The sequence below is a fragment of the Monopterus albus genome, unplaced genomic scaffold, assembly GCF_001952655.1.
Source record: "Monopterus albus unplaced genomic scaffold, M_albus_1.0 scaffold247.1, whole genome shotgun sequence".
NCBI classification, from domain to species: Eukaryota; Metazoa; Chordata; class Actinopteri; order Synbranchiformes; family Synbranchidae; genus Monopterus; species Monopterus albus.
In genome coordinates, this window is record NW_018128127.1 from 11,182 (window position 1) to 25,672 (window position 14,491).

A 14,491-nucleotide genomic window follows, 5' to 3' on the forward strand; every position below is an offset into this window, starting at 1 on the left:
CAAGCATGCGGCATGTTAGAGCTGCCTAAGCTGATTGATTGCATTATTAATAGCTGTTTGATTGCTTCACTCATCAGACCCCTTTGTTTACAAAAACAATATACAACAATCACACATCACTGGATAACAGGTATGTCAGAATGAGAATATAACAAATAGACAATCAAAATACCTACAATAACAAAAATATAGCCTAAAAAATATAAATAATTATAGCAATAAATCACAACATCATAATGATTAAAGAAAGTATAAAAATAAAACAAAATAATTTTTTTTTTATGTTTAGCAATACAATTTCCAATGTTTCAGACACCATTAATTGTAGCATGTTTTTAACAGTTTTAAGAGTCTCTGTAATTTGACTTACATATGTGAAATTTGCTTAATAGTATAATCAAATTAACCGATCGTTTAGTTTGTGGTATTCTGTTTTGATTAATTGCAAAATTGGCAATGTGTAGGCTTACTAGTAAAGCACATAACTATACACATGGTGGCTCCATTGTTCCCTAATCTTGAAATGCTTGCGGCTGGGCCCTGTGTCAAAATCTGCTTTTAGTGCCTTTTAGTTTTTTATTCCAGCAGCAGGAGTGCAGACTTATTGCAACTATGTTAGCCTTTGTGTAGGGATCTTTGTAGCCTACATTTTTACTTTATGTACAGTAGCCTATGTGTTTTATTAGCTGTAGGCTATTGCACATTCTGGGAATAATGGAAACCTTTGGGGTTATCTATAAATAATGTAGTGGAGCAGTAAAGTACTGTAGGCTAAAATGGAATTATTCAACACAAGTAGCCTACCTCAAATTTACTCACAGTGCTTAAGTAAACCGTTATAAGCTAAATGAATAAGTGAAGGATGCAAGGAACAAGATGGGAGATTTATGACATAAAGTCTAAATATGCCAAACTCATTGGCCCCTCTGTGGTTAATGCTTGAACCTGACCTTTAGTGTGTGCTGTAGTGGATCATATTTGTCATTCTGACACAATTATCTCCTACATGGTTTTACAGTTGTAGCTCCAAAGGCCAGGTTGCAGAGGTTAATCCATCTCCTGAATAAAGAGGAGTGAACAGTCTGCGAAGCAGAAAGCAGGCGCACAGGACAGGGATAGAGTTTCTCTCGGTAACGGATCTCTTTGTCCGCCATAGAGTCTCTTTCTCCTCCCTGGTGACTCATGCGTCAGTGTAAGCAACATTTCAACAAGCTACTACAACGCCTGCTGTTTTTGTTGGATTATGATTTATTTTTACTTTTCACACTATAGGATAAACTCATGGTGATCACCGAGTGCGCTCCGCGGTCGCTGCCCGGCGTCGTGTTACTTCTCTCGGGGCATCATGGGCTCGTAAGATGCCTTCTCTGTGGAAACGGATAACGTTCTCGGTGGCCTCGGTGCTCTGTGTCGGCTCGGTGGCCCTCTTGGTCGTGGCCTTGTCCACTGAGCGGTGGGTCACCGGAAGGATCCTGTGTAAAACTGGGGCGGAGATAGTGAACGCGTCCAACCCGGAGCTGGATCAGTTCGTCGGAGATATTTACTACGGTTTGTTTGAGGGAGGAAAGAGCAAGAGGTGCGGGCTGGGAACGAGGTACTCCAAAATATACAGTAAGATAAAACACAAGACCCCCAGCCTGCTAATCCCTTTACGACCTGCACCCAGTCTCCCCTGGAGATCCCGTGTTCAAAATATGATGCTATCATTGGAAAATGTAGACAAATATGAGTAACCTGAGGAACCTGTGGGATATTTTTTTAAAATGGAATTATCTGCTGTTAATTTAAATCCCCATTATCAACAGAGGTTCACACTAATGTCTTTGTCATAAATCACCAGAAATTATTCATATAACATCTAATATTCATATGGAGATTACATACTGTCATCTCTTGGAGAACTGAAGTAATCAGTAAAGCAGAATAAAGAATATCACTCCATCAAGATTAGCCTGCATCTTTTAAGATCAAACCAAGACCTGAACTCACAGTTTCCAAATTGCCAAGCACATCTAGGCTGAATTTGCAACATTTGTATAAAATGATGCATGAGTCATCCAAAATTTGAAATGGTACATTCATATTTAATTAAATGGAAACATGCATGTACAGCACTGAAGAGTACCGTCAAACAGTAAAAATATTTTTCCAACCTTAAGGAAAATCTTTATGTTAATAAGACACAACTGTTCCTTAGGGTGCAATTATATCCTTAACATGACAAGCTGAATAATACAAATTGGAAAGCATCAGAGAATGTTGTCTAAAGACATCTTGGTGCTACCACTGTACAGCAAGCATTCAGACATACTGACTTATATATCACAACATATTAACTATGATATGATTCAGTATATAAGTCAAATCATTAAACCACAATCTCGTGTTCCAGCACTTTCAGCCATATGTAATTAACTGACTCTTTTGTCTGTGCTTGTAAATAATGAATTAAAATAATGTGAGATTTGTTCAAATTCTGCATGAATCTTTTGCAACTGAGGACATCTTTCTTCATGCCAGTGCCACACACATACAAGCGCTGTTCAGGTGGAGACATGCTGCATCCACACATTGTCTTCATTTATGTACATTTTCACATCTACAACCTTCACCTTCTCCTTCCCAGTACACATACTCTATTTCTGGATTCTGCCAACAATAACATTCAATTGTTTGCCACTGACTGTGCTTTTCAGTTTTATACAAACCAGCCAGCAGAGCTGATGATGTGTTTCTGTTTGTTTCTCTGACTGTCCAGTCTTCCCACATCTCGTGCTGACGTTGAACGGTGGCCTTCACGTGATGGTGATCCTCTTCCTGTTGGTGGCCGTTGGCTTTGCTCTGGTCAGTCTCTCTTTTTGTATTTACAATGCACGCAAGGTTCCATACCAGAGCATCAAAGGGCACAAAGGACTTTATCTGTGGAACTTCATTGCTGGTATGTGAGGAAGGTTTGTTACACTTTCTCTTCCCTCATTTATCTCTCTTTAATGTTTCATATACTTCATAATTTACACTCTCTCCCTTGAACCTTGGTTTCTTTCATTCAGTCTTTTTATATTTCTTCTTATTCAGTTTCCATTACCCTTTTTTATTTTTACTCGAGTGTCCTGGTGCTTTTGAGTAGCCTGTACCTCAAACCTCCCGGACTTCTCTCCTCTGTTTCCAGCTTTTTTTGGTGCCCTGGGTGTTCTGTGCTTCCTGGCAGCAGTGAGGCACCACAATCTGACCGAGCGGGTGGCAAACTACGAAGAGAATCTCTTTGTCCTTGTAGTACTGGATGACAGCCTGGACTTGTCTTTTTGGCTGGGTGTAGGTAGCATTGTGACTCACTTTGCTGTCAGTGGAGTGGTTGCAATGAGCCGAATCAAGCTGCCCAAACCAGAGATCAAGAAACCCGAAGAACCCACCATCTCCTCTCTGGACCTGCTGTACTGAAGGACTGAACAGGGAACATGTTAGCGCTTCTAGTTAATAGTAATAATAATCACCTTTATTTGGGGAAGTATGTTACACACAAGGAATTTGTTTCCACTACAGAAGCAAGGCAGCTATCTGCAGCGCCAACTCAACCGATGGCTCTAACCATCGGGGGCAACTTGGGGGTTCCTTGTCTTGCCCAGGGACACTTGGACATGTGGACTGCAGGCACTGAGATTCAAACCTCTGACACTCTGGGAGATGACTGCTCTACACACTGAACCACAGTCGCCCCCAAATGATCATTGAAGGTTGGCTCCTGGTGTGAAACAGGCTGACTTACGAAGAGCAGAGATAACCAACATGTGCCAGTGCCCCTTTGCTTTGCAAGTTCATTTAGGCACATTACATTATTTTCTATGTAAATTCTAATTTGACAAATCATATTCAGTCTTAATAAATGTTTCTTTGTCATTGAAAATGTTTTAAAGGATCAAAGTATTGACTGTAAAATGGTTTGCTCACAGCCTTGACTCATGGCCAGCCTAACCTGTTTGGGGGCCCCGGTACTAAAATAAGCTGTTCGCCCCTTATCAACCTCCAGGTCCTCTCACTCTGTCTTTAATTTGTCCAGCTTCTTTATGCTGAATTACTACCTGGTCCCAGATATACTCTGTGGTAAACTACTAAGAAAATAACAACAATAAAACTGAAAAATTGAGACTCTTGAAATTACATGTAGACCCAGAGTCCTTCTGATGTTGAAAGTGGGTCTCAAGATTGAGTGGTGCATTTTCCCAAGCAAATGTTTAATAAAATTTGTACAAATGGTACTACTGATGAGTATGGATTTATAGAAACACAGCAAAAGTATTCATTTTTACACTATATATACAGAATAAATGCACCATCAAACCACATCAGTTTTTACACTGCCCAGTATTACAGGTTTGCTGTTAGAGGCCTCTAATTTGTCCAAGATACAACACCATCTAGTCCCAGACCTCTAAATAGGATGATAAGAGTACAAACGTATTAAGTTTTATAATATCACGAGTAGTCCAACAGACAAAGGAAAAAAGCATGAAGACATAAAGACTGTGCATCAAAGAAGATGCTACCACATCCTGCTAGGACCTGGACTACAAACCTTCTTCTGTGGATTAAACAGTGGCGAGTTTGTTGTTTGACAAGACACACTGGAAATTTTCAAAGAGACACAGACAAACGCTATGAGTTGTTCATCATGACGGACTGTGGACGTGTCAGATTTTTGACCTGTTGGTGGCTGTGCTGCCACATTACACCCAGCATTAAATCACAGTGACAAGTTTGTCCCTTGTGGTAATGGTTGTGATCACAGATGAATCACAGAACAAGCTGGAACACAAATGACAGGTCTGCAGGCTTCTTATTGGCCTTCTGTTTTGTTGGTTAATTGCAGTTCTGGAGGAATTAAGATTGATTGTACTGAGTAGCCTTGATATATGAAAGCAAAGGCTCCTGCAGTTCAAATGTGACTGCTGAACTCTGGGCATCCTGTGCTGTATATATTTTGTCTATAGCTGCAATATGTAAGTACATCATCATGTTTTCGTTATATGTATGAAATGTCATTAACAGATCTGTTTTTCAGTCGCTTTATGTTTCATAGAATAAAGGCTTAAGTATCTGATTTACCTGGAAGTCCCATTTTGACAAAGTTAAAGTCAGTTTTTTTTTACAGTAAATATCTTTGAATCCCTGGAGAAAGTATGGAAAAAGCATGCAATGTATTTCATTTGTGAGTGTAAGTACTAAATGTATCTGAGCTTCCATAAACAGAAAGAAACTTAAATATAAGCAAAAAATATCTTTCTTTCAATTTAAATTGGTCATAAAATGGCCCTCACATCTGAACAAGTTAGCAAAAAATCACTTTGGCTACAAATAAAGGGCTGTTAAGCCATGTATTAGATTGTTATAATTTCATGTACTGAGTAGGCTGCATGATTTCAGAAATATGTAAGAGTCCTCTTTTCTTGTCATTGTTTTTGTTTATGAAACTATCTGACTTGTGACAAACCAATATTTGCAGACATGAATTAAAGCAATATTGTTATTACACATTTAATTTTTGTTGGTGTTTTATTTTGTAGTCTTCATTATCTTAATTTTTCTCTAAAGTAATATAATATTTTCTGTCCCTATATTAGGCCTTGGCTCACTGAGGATTTTCTTATAAATCTGTGATGCAGTGGAAAAAGACCTTGGTAGATGCAGTGGTAAAACCTTTGCCTCCCATCATAACAATACACATGCTTGGTTTTAGTGTCTTGAGAAACAGAACACAAAGGAATTGGAAGTATAACATTTAAATAGCTTACTCTATGTGAAGAGTAGAAGAACCCATCTGTGGTTCTCATTTTGATGCTTGATATGACACAATGCATACATTAACATTTAAACAGTCTGTGGGCTCTAACTCCTTATATAAGAACAGCACATGGATCAGATTTTGTGTTCCAGATTATCAACTGATATTGCAAACTGATGAAATAGCCTACACTCCAGCACCTGTTTATTAGATACACCTAGCTAAAACTAATGCAGTATAATGCAATAGTAATCCCTTCATGAGGGTGAAGCCTAAGAGTTATTGATTCACTTTTATGATCATTTATAAGGATGTAGTTAGTTTGTGCTGCTGGTGAATTGTGTTCTCCACTGATAGGTGTTTGTATTATTTTGTTCAGACCATGTATGTCAGTGAGAATATATGAAATAACAGGATCACATATTTTTATATAACAGCAAAAACAAAAAAGTGTCAAGTTTAATCAACGTCTAACACAGTATGAACAAAAAACAAATATTGTTTTATTGTGTAATATTTGTTGATTTTCTTTTAGGTAATATTTATTGATGTTTTTTAAGTGTAACTACTCACTAAAGTGTATATGCTGGCACCAAGTGAGTGTTGTTTTACTGTATTTATATATTGGTACCCTGAAGTGCATCTAAATTTCATTGTATATTTTTTGTACAATGACAATAATCTATCTATCTATCTATCTATCTATCTATCTATCTATCTATCTATCTATCTATCTATCTATCTATCTATCTATCTATCTATCTAAACATAAGCATATTACCTTCATAAAGGGGATTTATTACAGTGCTGTTGTACAACTGTGACTGTGCCTCTACCATTTGTCACACTAGCTGCTGACTCAAATCTCCCTGCAGCTTCCCATTGATATCGCCAGGGGGCGATAAAGACTAGTTTTGTCGCTTGTCTATGACGTATGAAAATAGTGACGCTAACTTCCCTCGGGTGGTTTTTGCACATGTTTATGACCTTTGAGCATTTGAATGAACCGTTTTGGGTCTATTTGTTTAGTAGATGACAATGTTTCTTGTAAGGAGAGCTGTGCAGGCGGCGGTGCGGGCAAATCACTGCAGGTCGTTTTCTGCCTCACAGACTCACCTGAGCGACAGAAAAGTGAGTAGTTTGTTTAACATTAGCTGAGTGTTTGCTTGCTTGTATGTGGTTAAAATCCTGCTGTGTGCATGTGTCTCTGCAGGGTTTGGTGCTGGGAGTGTATGAGAAGGAGGGAGAGGAGGGCGGTCCTCATCTGACAGAGGCAGCCACAGGTTTTGACCTAAGTCTGTCTGGAAAACTCTCTGAACTCCTGAAAATGTGAGTTTCTACTGTCTGTAAACTGACAGTGCACAGTTGTACAAAGGACTGGTTTAGTTGGGTGACAAAACTTGTGCACTGATCTTTTTTATTATGTTTATGATTGTAACAGCCTAGCAATAAATCCTCTACATGCAGTACAGCACTGTTGTTAGCATGCTGATCAGAATCAGAATATACAATAAATATGATGGTGCTTTATCATCATTTTTCAGTTGTATTATCAGTTTTTCAGCCTATTCCATTCAGACTGAGTGACTCTAAAACACCTGTTGGAGGGGAAAAGTTGGTATTTGCTATTTAGGGAGTGCGGGGTCAGAAGATCACCTAAGTGAGTTGGCCACTTAGGTGGCCCCCCATTGTCACCTAGCTGATCAGCAGAGCTAGTGATGTTTTTCAGGCTTCTCCACACAGATGAGGGGTCACTGGGTGAATACTGGTTTTTCTGCTTTTCAGAGTAGCTCCTCTTTGCTACTCTGATCTCCCCTGTCACTATGTTCCTGGCCTGCCTGTACAGGATCCTGTCCCCACTTCTGTAGGCCTCCTCTTTGGCATGATGAAGCTCCTTGAGTTTTACTGTGAGCCAGGGCTGGTTGTTGTTGTTGTATGTGTGTGCAGAAGGTCTTGGTGGGCGCACACACACACACACACACACACGTCCTCACAAAAGCTGATGTATGATGTCACAGTATCAGTGAGTTCATCCAGGTCTGTAGTTGCAGATTCAAAAACACATTGCATTGAGAGAAAGTTTACATATTGACAAATTTGTGAATGCAGAGGGATCTGATTATCTTGTGGCAGCATTTGGGAAAAATCTGTAATAAATGCTCTGAAACAATACGCACATAAAATTTTCACAGGCCCACAAAGAATGACCATGAATGAGCCTAATCTTAAATTGAAAAGGGTAAAGAGCACTGGTAACTGTAATACAAAACAAGCAAAATATAGTAGTGCATCCCTAATGGATATGAGAAAATCATTTATCTATATATTATGTCCATTCTGTTTATTGAATAAACTCCTGTTTTGCATTCCCCAGCTCTGGACCTGCACTCAAGAAAGGCAAAAGCAGAATGTTTTATGGAATCCACAAGGTAAAAAACAAGTGAGACTTAAGGTTGAGAAAGCCCATGTCTTGACACTTTCACAGTAATTATATCTATTCCGTGTCTTCTCAGGACTTCTCATGTGTAGCTGTAGTCGGGCTGGGTAAAAAAACAACAGGAGTATGTGGGGCAGAGAACTGGGACACCAGCAAGGAGAACATCAGAGAGGCAGTGTCGGGTAAGGGACGCTGCTAGTATTACTACTGGCTATTGTTGGAGTTGTTTGATATCCATTTATTTTTCTGTGCATGTCCAGCTGGCTGCCGGTTGCTTCAGGACTTAGAGGTGAACCATGTGGAGGTGGACGGCTGTGGTGATGCCCAGTCAGCAGCAGAAGGTGCCCTTCTGGGTTTGTTTCAGTATGACCAGCTGAAATCCAAGAAGACGACCAGAGTAGCAGCACAACTTCATGGCAGGTAGACTGACAAGTGTGAGGAAAGTTCTTTTATTTGAGAAGAGAAGACTAATAAAAGGAAACTGAAATTGGGCACACTTTTGACACATTAGGATCAATGCAGTATCATGTGACTGCATCTGTGTCTCTATTGCATTGTTCTTAGTACTGACTTGATTGGCTGGGAGAAAGGAGTCATGTATGCAGAAGGCCAGAACCTGGCACGACTACTCATGGAAGCTCCAGCTAATTTCATCACTCCTACTGCTTTTGCCAATGCCATCGAAGAGAAACTAGCACCACATGCCGAACGAGTCAGAATAAACAAGAGGTTTGTGCATCATTCATTATCCCGATTCACCACTGACATTACTTTAGAGACTAGTCAGAGACATTTACACTGACCTTTTATAAGTGATCTGTCTTTGTATGTGTACAGTATTTGAATTTGTTGCATTGTTGAAGGACATTTTAGACATCTATATTTTTTACTCATTGGATTTGCAAGGCATTCTGGGACATGTAAATCCAGCTGCCTTGGACAGATACTGGATACTTTGCATGCTGTGGGAAAATTGTTTAGGCTCATTTAGAAAGAAAATAACAGATTTTTGCTTTTATGTATACTGTATAATATCAACTATAAAATCAAACCTTTCCTACTTTATAGTATTTTTGAAAGTTTTGAGCATTTATTGGGCTGGAAACTGTCAGTCTGCATGTAGAGCTGATTAATCAGCTGCTGTTTTGATTATCACTTCATCATTCAAGTAGTTTTTCAACATTCTTGAGTTCTAGCTTCTCAGTTGTGAAGATTTGCTGCTTTTCTCTGTTTACTTTCAGGGTAAACTGAATGTCATTGGGTTTTGAATGTCTGCTTGGACAAAACAGGCAATTTTAGGAAAGAAACTGACAGGGTTTTTTCTTTCTACCTTTTCCTCACATTATAGTGCTTGATTATTCGATCTTAAAGAAATGATCACTTGTTGCATTAAGAGAAATGACTCAAAACTATGTTATTTAGGTAGTCACAAGTATGATGGTAGCAGCAATATGATGTGATGTAAGGTTTAATACTCAGGAAATATATTTTCAGTTGGGATCTGCTCTAACATTTGAACATTTCTGTTAAACTCAAGTTAAGGGCTAAGCTGGAATATTTGGTTCTTTAAGGTCTGAGTCATTGCTATGCATGTCATTTAAGCTGACAGTTTGGAGTGTGGATGAAGTGAAAGAGGATTAGTGTAATAACTCGTGTCTTTATGCAGATCCCAGGCCTGGATAGAGGAGCAGCAGATGGGAGCGTTTCTCAGTGTTTCTAAAGGTTCAGAGGAACCCTCTGTCTTTCTGGAGGTCCATTACAACGGTTCACCTGATAGCACGCAGGCCCCGCTGCTCTTAGTGGGGAAGGGCATCACCTTTGACAGGTAAATGGAAATAACACACTAGAGCTCACTCTCACCATCACACTCCTGTGGTCAGAATGATATCCAATGGACCACACAACTCATCCTCCAAGAACAATGAGGTCCTTATATTAATGTGTTTTTTGGTTCACTGCCTTTCCTCTCTCTGTTTGCCGGCAGCGGTGGTATTTCTCTGAAGCCGTCTTCTTCTATGGATGCAATGAGAGCTGACATGGGAGGTGCCGCTACTGTGTGTGCATCTATTGTCACAGCAGCAGCTCTGAAATTGCCAGTCAACATTATCGGTGAGTTTCATGGCTAATAAAAAGACCTCCAGCACCATAGGTTTCTATATCACTTAATGAATAGAGAATGCCTAAATAAAGTGTGAGCTATCAAGTTGTTTTTAATGTGTTTACATCTCTGAATCACAGGGGGATGTCATTTGGACTTTTTTGACACCTATCAATAGAAAAAGTACTTATTGTAAATGTTCAAGTGAATATTAGCCTGTCTGTCCTTGCTTCGTATCATTCAACCAGGTCTGGCTCCTCTGTGTGAGAACATGCCCAGTGGAAAGGCCACTAAACCAGGTGACGTTGTAATAGCCAGAAATGGAAAAACAATCCAGGTGGGTGTATCCATGACGACACGGGAAAGCTGGAAACCGTGATCCGAGTGAGTTTTCAAATTTCTATGAGGGTGTACTGATGAATAGATATCACTGTTCTCTCCACATCCAGGTTGATAATACAGATGCAGAGGGTAGGCTGATCCTTGCTGACGCACTCTGTTATGGACAAACCTTCAACCCCAGAGCCATTGTAAATGTTGCTACACTAACAGGTGGGATTTCCAAAATAATTTATGAACAAAGTGACATTGGTGACAAAAAAGATTTGATGATTATGTCTTGTTTTTGTCTTCCAAACAACAAGGTGAAAAACACTTGGAAATCTGGGTTTCAGTCTGGTTTCATTCAAACTCTGGTGTGGTTAGTTTTTGTGGTGTGAAAACAAAACAGACAAACCACTGGACTTTGTAAGAGTATATATAATTTTACCATATATTTAAATGCTAAATTACTATTAAATCCTTCTCTTGATTATAAACTCTCAAGGAAACAATTTTATATAAGCTATACAGTCTATTTACACAAGATAATTTGATAACCATGGTAACACATATGCACGTCACCATGTGAGCATTTTCCTTGGTCAGTCAGACAGGGACAAGTGGTGAAAACCGATGTTTGTGCCCTAATCTGTGTATTTTTGCCAGTTTCCCATAAAAAAAGAGAGTGAAACATATATGTGCTAGTATACGAGATGCTACTTGCTGGTCATTATTCATAAAATCTAAGGTCCAGTTGCCTTCTGGGCAGTTCATGCTAATAATTAGTGGTTTCTTTGTGAGCTCACTGTGGCTCCAGAGATAAATTAACACATAAGATGCAGTAAAGTGCTGCATCATTTGCTGTAACTCGGTGGAATTTGGTTTCCCCATATGGATCCACATAGTACTGGTGATGCAAGAATACAACTGTCCAAACACAGAGTCACGCATCACGCCATATATGATTTAATGTTTACAGTTCATGGTTTGTGGGTAATAAGTCAGTGTGGACATGTCATGGACCAGATCATGACAAGTGTTAGTATGTACCAACTGAAATGAACTATCAGTGTGAGATTTATCTTCTGTTCATATTTTTGCATGATTAAATTCAGTTATGATTAATAAATATTAAAATGCAGCTTCTTTTCTTTTGTATTCAAGGTGCAATGGATGTAGCTACTCTGACTGGCTCTGGAACCAGCTGCACAAGGTACTGTGCATGCACAGCGAGCATGTGCGCAGTGTATTAGTCTCTGATTCCCATGTTGACAAATGACATACGTCTGTGTGTTGTAGGCTAGTGTTGTGACAGGTGACAGAGTATGGCGCATGCCTCTGTTCCAGCACTACACCAGACAGGTGACTGACAGCCAGCTGGCTGACCTCAACAACGTCGGCAAGCACAGTCGGTACGTGTCTACACTAAGTGAGTGCCTGCGGCTCCAGTTAGATGCCTCAGAGTAGCAGAGGAGTCTAGCTAGCGCTTTATTTACCTGCGTCTGACTAGTGTATCTGTTCATTTCTTTCTAGTTCTGGTGGTGCTTGCACAGCAGCTGCATTCCTGAAAGAATTTGTCACAGCTCCTCACTGGGCTCATCTGGACATCGCTGGTGTGATGAGTAATAAAGATGAAATTCCCTACATGAGAAAAGGCATGTCTGGAAGACCAACACGTACCCTTGTGGAGTTGGCTGCTGGGCTGGCCCACCATGGTTGAGAGATGGACTCAGACCAGCTTCCAGCAGGATTCAACAGGAATATTTCCACAGAGACCCATAATAATAATAATAATAATAATCACCTTTATTTGGCCAAGTATGTCACACACAAGGAATTTGTTTCCGATATAGAACTGAGGCAGCCATCTGCAGTGCCAACTCAACCAATGGATTTAACCAACGGGGGGGTTCAGTGTCTTGCCCAGGGACACTTCGACATGTGGACTGCAGGCACCGAGATTCAAACCTCCAACTCTCCAGATGGGAGACGACCATTCTACCCACTGAACCACAGTCACCCCCAGAGGGTCAGAGTCCATGCACATACACAGTATGATTTCCTTGGAAGAACTGATGAAGTATTTTGTGAAACAATATGTTGGCAACTTGATGTTTACATACAACAAATGTATCAGTCCAGTTTTTTAAACCTGAGTCTATTACACATTTTCTTCCCTTCACGGTTGTGATTTCAGCTGAAAACCTCTGTCTTAACTACACAGTAATTGTGCGTGAACATGTGCATCTGACATGACTGCATTTACAGTATATGTAATTGTTGAACACATAATTGAAAAGCCATGGTTATTAACAACCTCCAGTCTTATGAGAAGCCCCTGCAATAGATTTTGGAACCTGGATTTTGTTCCCTTTCTGCCACGAGAAAATTTCAAAACCCTGATGTTAGATAACAAGACATGGCTTGCCGGTTGTGTTACCTGAGGCGTGATGAATGGGGGGATGAGGTCAGATGGGAAAAACCATTTCTTTATAAATCTCATGCTGTGAGTGTGTACACCCCCTTGGATGTTTTATAGATTTTATAAATCAATCATGGTATATAGTTTGGCTTTCTTGGCAAAATAAATTACAAAAACTAATGTCAAAGTGAAAATGGGTTTCTACAAAGTAATGTCAAATAGAAATATGTAATGGGAAATAAGTGATTGCATAATAAATATTCACCCCCTTTTAAAATGACTGACCTAATTCAACAGAAGTTCAGACAGTTGGTATTAGTAGTCTCACAATTAGTGAAATGGGGATCACCTGAGTGCAGTGAATGTGTCTCAGGTGATTGTAATATAAAGACACCTGTGTGTGAAAGGTTCAGTCACTGGATAATCAGTATTCCTGGCTTGCATTACACCATGAAGACAAAGGAACACTCCAAGCAACTCAGAGAAAATGTTATTGAAAAGTATAAGTCAGGGGATGGATGCAAAAATCTTCGCCCGCTGCTGTAACCATAAAATGCCTCAAATCGAAAGTAAATGGTCTAGCCCAAATGAGAAACAGTCATATTTATACCCCGTAATTCGTGTGCGCATGTGCGGACAGATTAGACAACAAACACTCAGAGGAAGATGGCGTCGTCCATGAGTGGGATGTTTGCTGGCCAGCAGCCGCCTGGTCCGCATCCTGTCGGGGGTCCTACTGGACCCGGTCAACTGGGCTTTCCCGGTACTGCCGCCAGAGCCCAGGGAAACAGCACACTAGTCGATGAACTGGAGGCTTCCTTTGAGGTAGGAGGCTGCTGTGCTCTTTTACGTTAGCTGCGTGTGCTAACTCATGTTCGCTAATTTTAAGGTGTAGCTAGCTTGTTACTGCAGCGTCTCTCGGAGGGGTATTAAACACCTAGCTTATTTCGCAACAACTTTACTGAGTAAAGTACACTCAGATAACTATGCTTTGCATCTTATCGTTGATGCCAAAACTGTTCTCAGCGTGCCTAATTAGCCTAATGTCTGAGGCTTTTCATTTACGGAGCCAAACATTCTTATTCTCCTTTCCAGCCTCTGAGACACCAAGTAGCCGCTATCTCCCCTGCCTAAACCAACTTAGGCGCTGCCTCTCACACACATTACATTCGTAATTGTCAATTGTGTGCAAACACAACACAAATAAATGCTAACCTTAATAACATGGCTGCAGCTCTTTCTTGCACAACAGGAATCACACACTGACTGTCCATTTAGTTGTACTTAGTGGTGATCCAGGTCTGTTTTAACAGTTTGAACTAAGTCACTTATTTTCCCATATTTTAGAAACTGTCTTTCCAACTTTGTGACAGCTGTTTCAGTAATGAAACTGCCCACATGCACAAAGTGAAATCAATAAAAGTGATTTTTTATTTT

General features: G+C 40.0%; 3 protein-coding genes across 3 annotated transcripts in view; all 3 read left to right on the plus strand.

Moving 5' to 3' along the window:
- The first annotated feature begins 701 nt into the window (after positions 1-701).
- Positions 702-3,544, plus strand: clrn2 (clarin 2). The gene is made up of 3 exons (XM_020620753.1): positions 702-1,611; positions 2,759-2,938; positions 3,170-3,544. Exons 1-3 carry the CDS (start codon positions 1,359-1,361, stop codon positions 3,436-3,438), a joined length of 702 nt encoding a protein of 233 aa, XP_020476409.1. The 5' UTR covers positions 702-1,358; the 3' UTR covers positions 3,439-3,544.
- A 3,144-nt stretch (positions 3,545-6,688) lies between these two features.
- Positions 6,689-12,465, plus strand: lap3 (leucine aminopeptidase 3). Its single transcript, XM_020620781.1, is given in 14 exon segments — positions 6,689-6,907; positions 6,990-7,105; positions 8,151-8,205; positions 8,290-8,395; positions 8,474-8,633; positions 8,778-8,942; positions 9,880-10,038; positions 10,198-10,322; positions 10,560-10,648; positions 10,761-10,863; positions 11,797-11,811; positions 11,814-11,845; positions 11,932-12,044; positions 12,166-12,465. Coding segments are annotated over 14 exon segments (1,524 nt in total). The 5' UTR covers positions 6,689-6,808; the 3' UTR covers positions 12,353-12,465.
- A 1,154-nt stretch (positions 12,466-13,619) lies between these two features.
- Positions 13,620-14,491, plus strand: part of med28 (mediator complex subunit 28) — a 3,865-nt gene continuing 2,993 nt past the window's right edge. Inside the window, exon 1 of the mRNA XM_020620779.1 lies at positions 13,620-13,879. Coding sequence (XP_020476435.1) covers positions 13,721-13,879 — 159 coding nt within the window. The 5' untranslated portion in view covers positions 13,620-13,720. The remainder of the gene's footprint in view (positions 13,880-14,491) is intronic.

Excerpts from the sequence above, each read along its gene's own strand:
- clrn2 (XM_020620753.1), top strand. The coding sequence starts at position 1,359 with ATGCCTTCTCTGTGGAAACGGATAACGTTCTCGGTGGCCTCGGTGCTC. Across the intron at positions 1,612-2,758 it reads GAGGTACTCCAAAATATACA|TCTTCCCACATCTCGTGCTG; the intron begins GTAAGATAAAAC and ends CTGACTGTCCAG. Across the intron at positions 2,939-3,169 it reads TCTGTGGAACTTCATTGCTG|CTTTTTTTGGTGCCCTGGGT; the intron begins GTATGTGAGGAA and ends CTCTGTTTCCAG.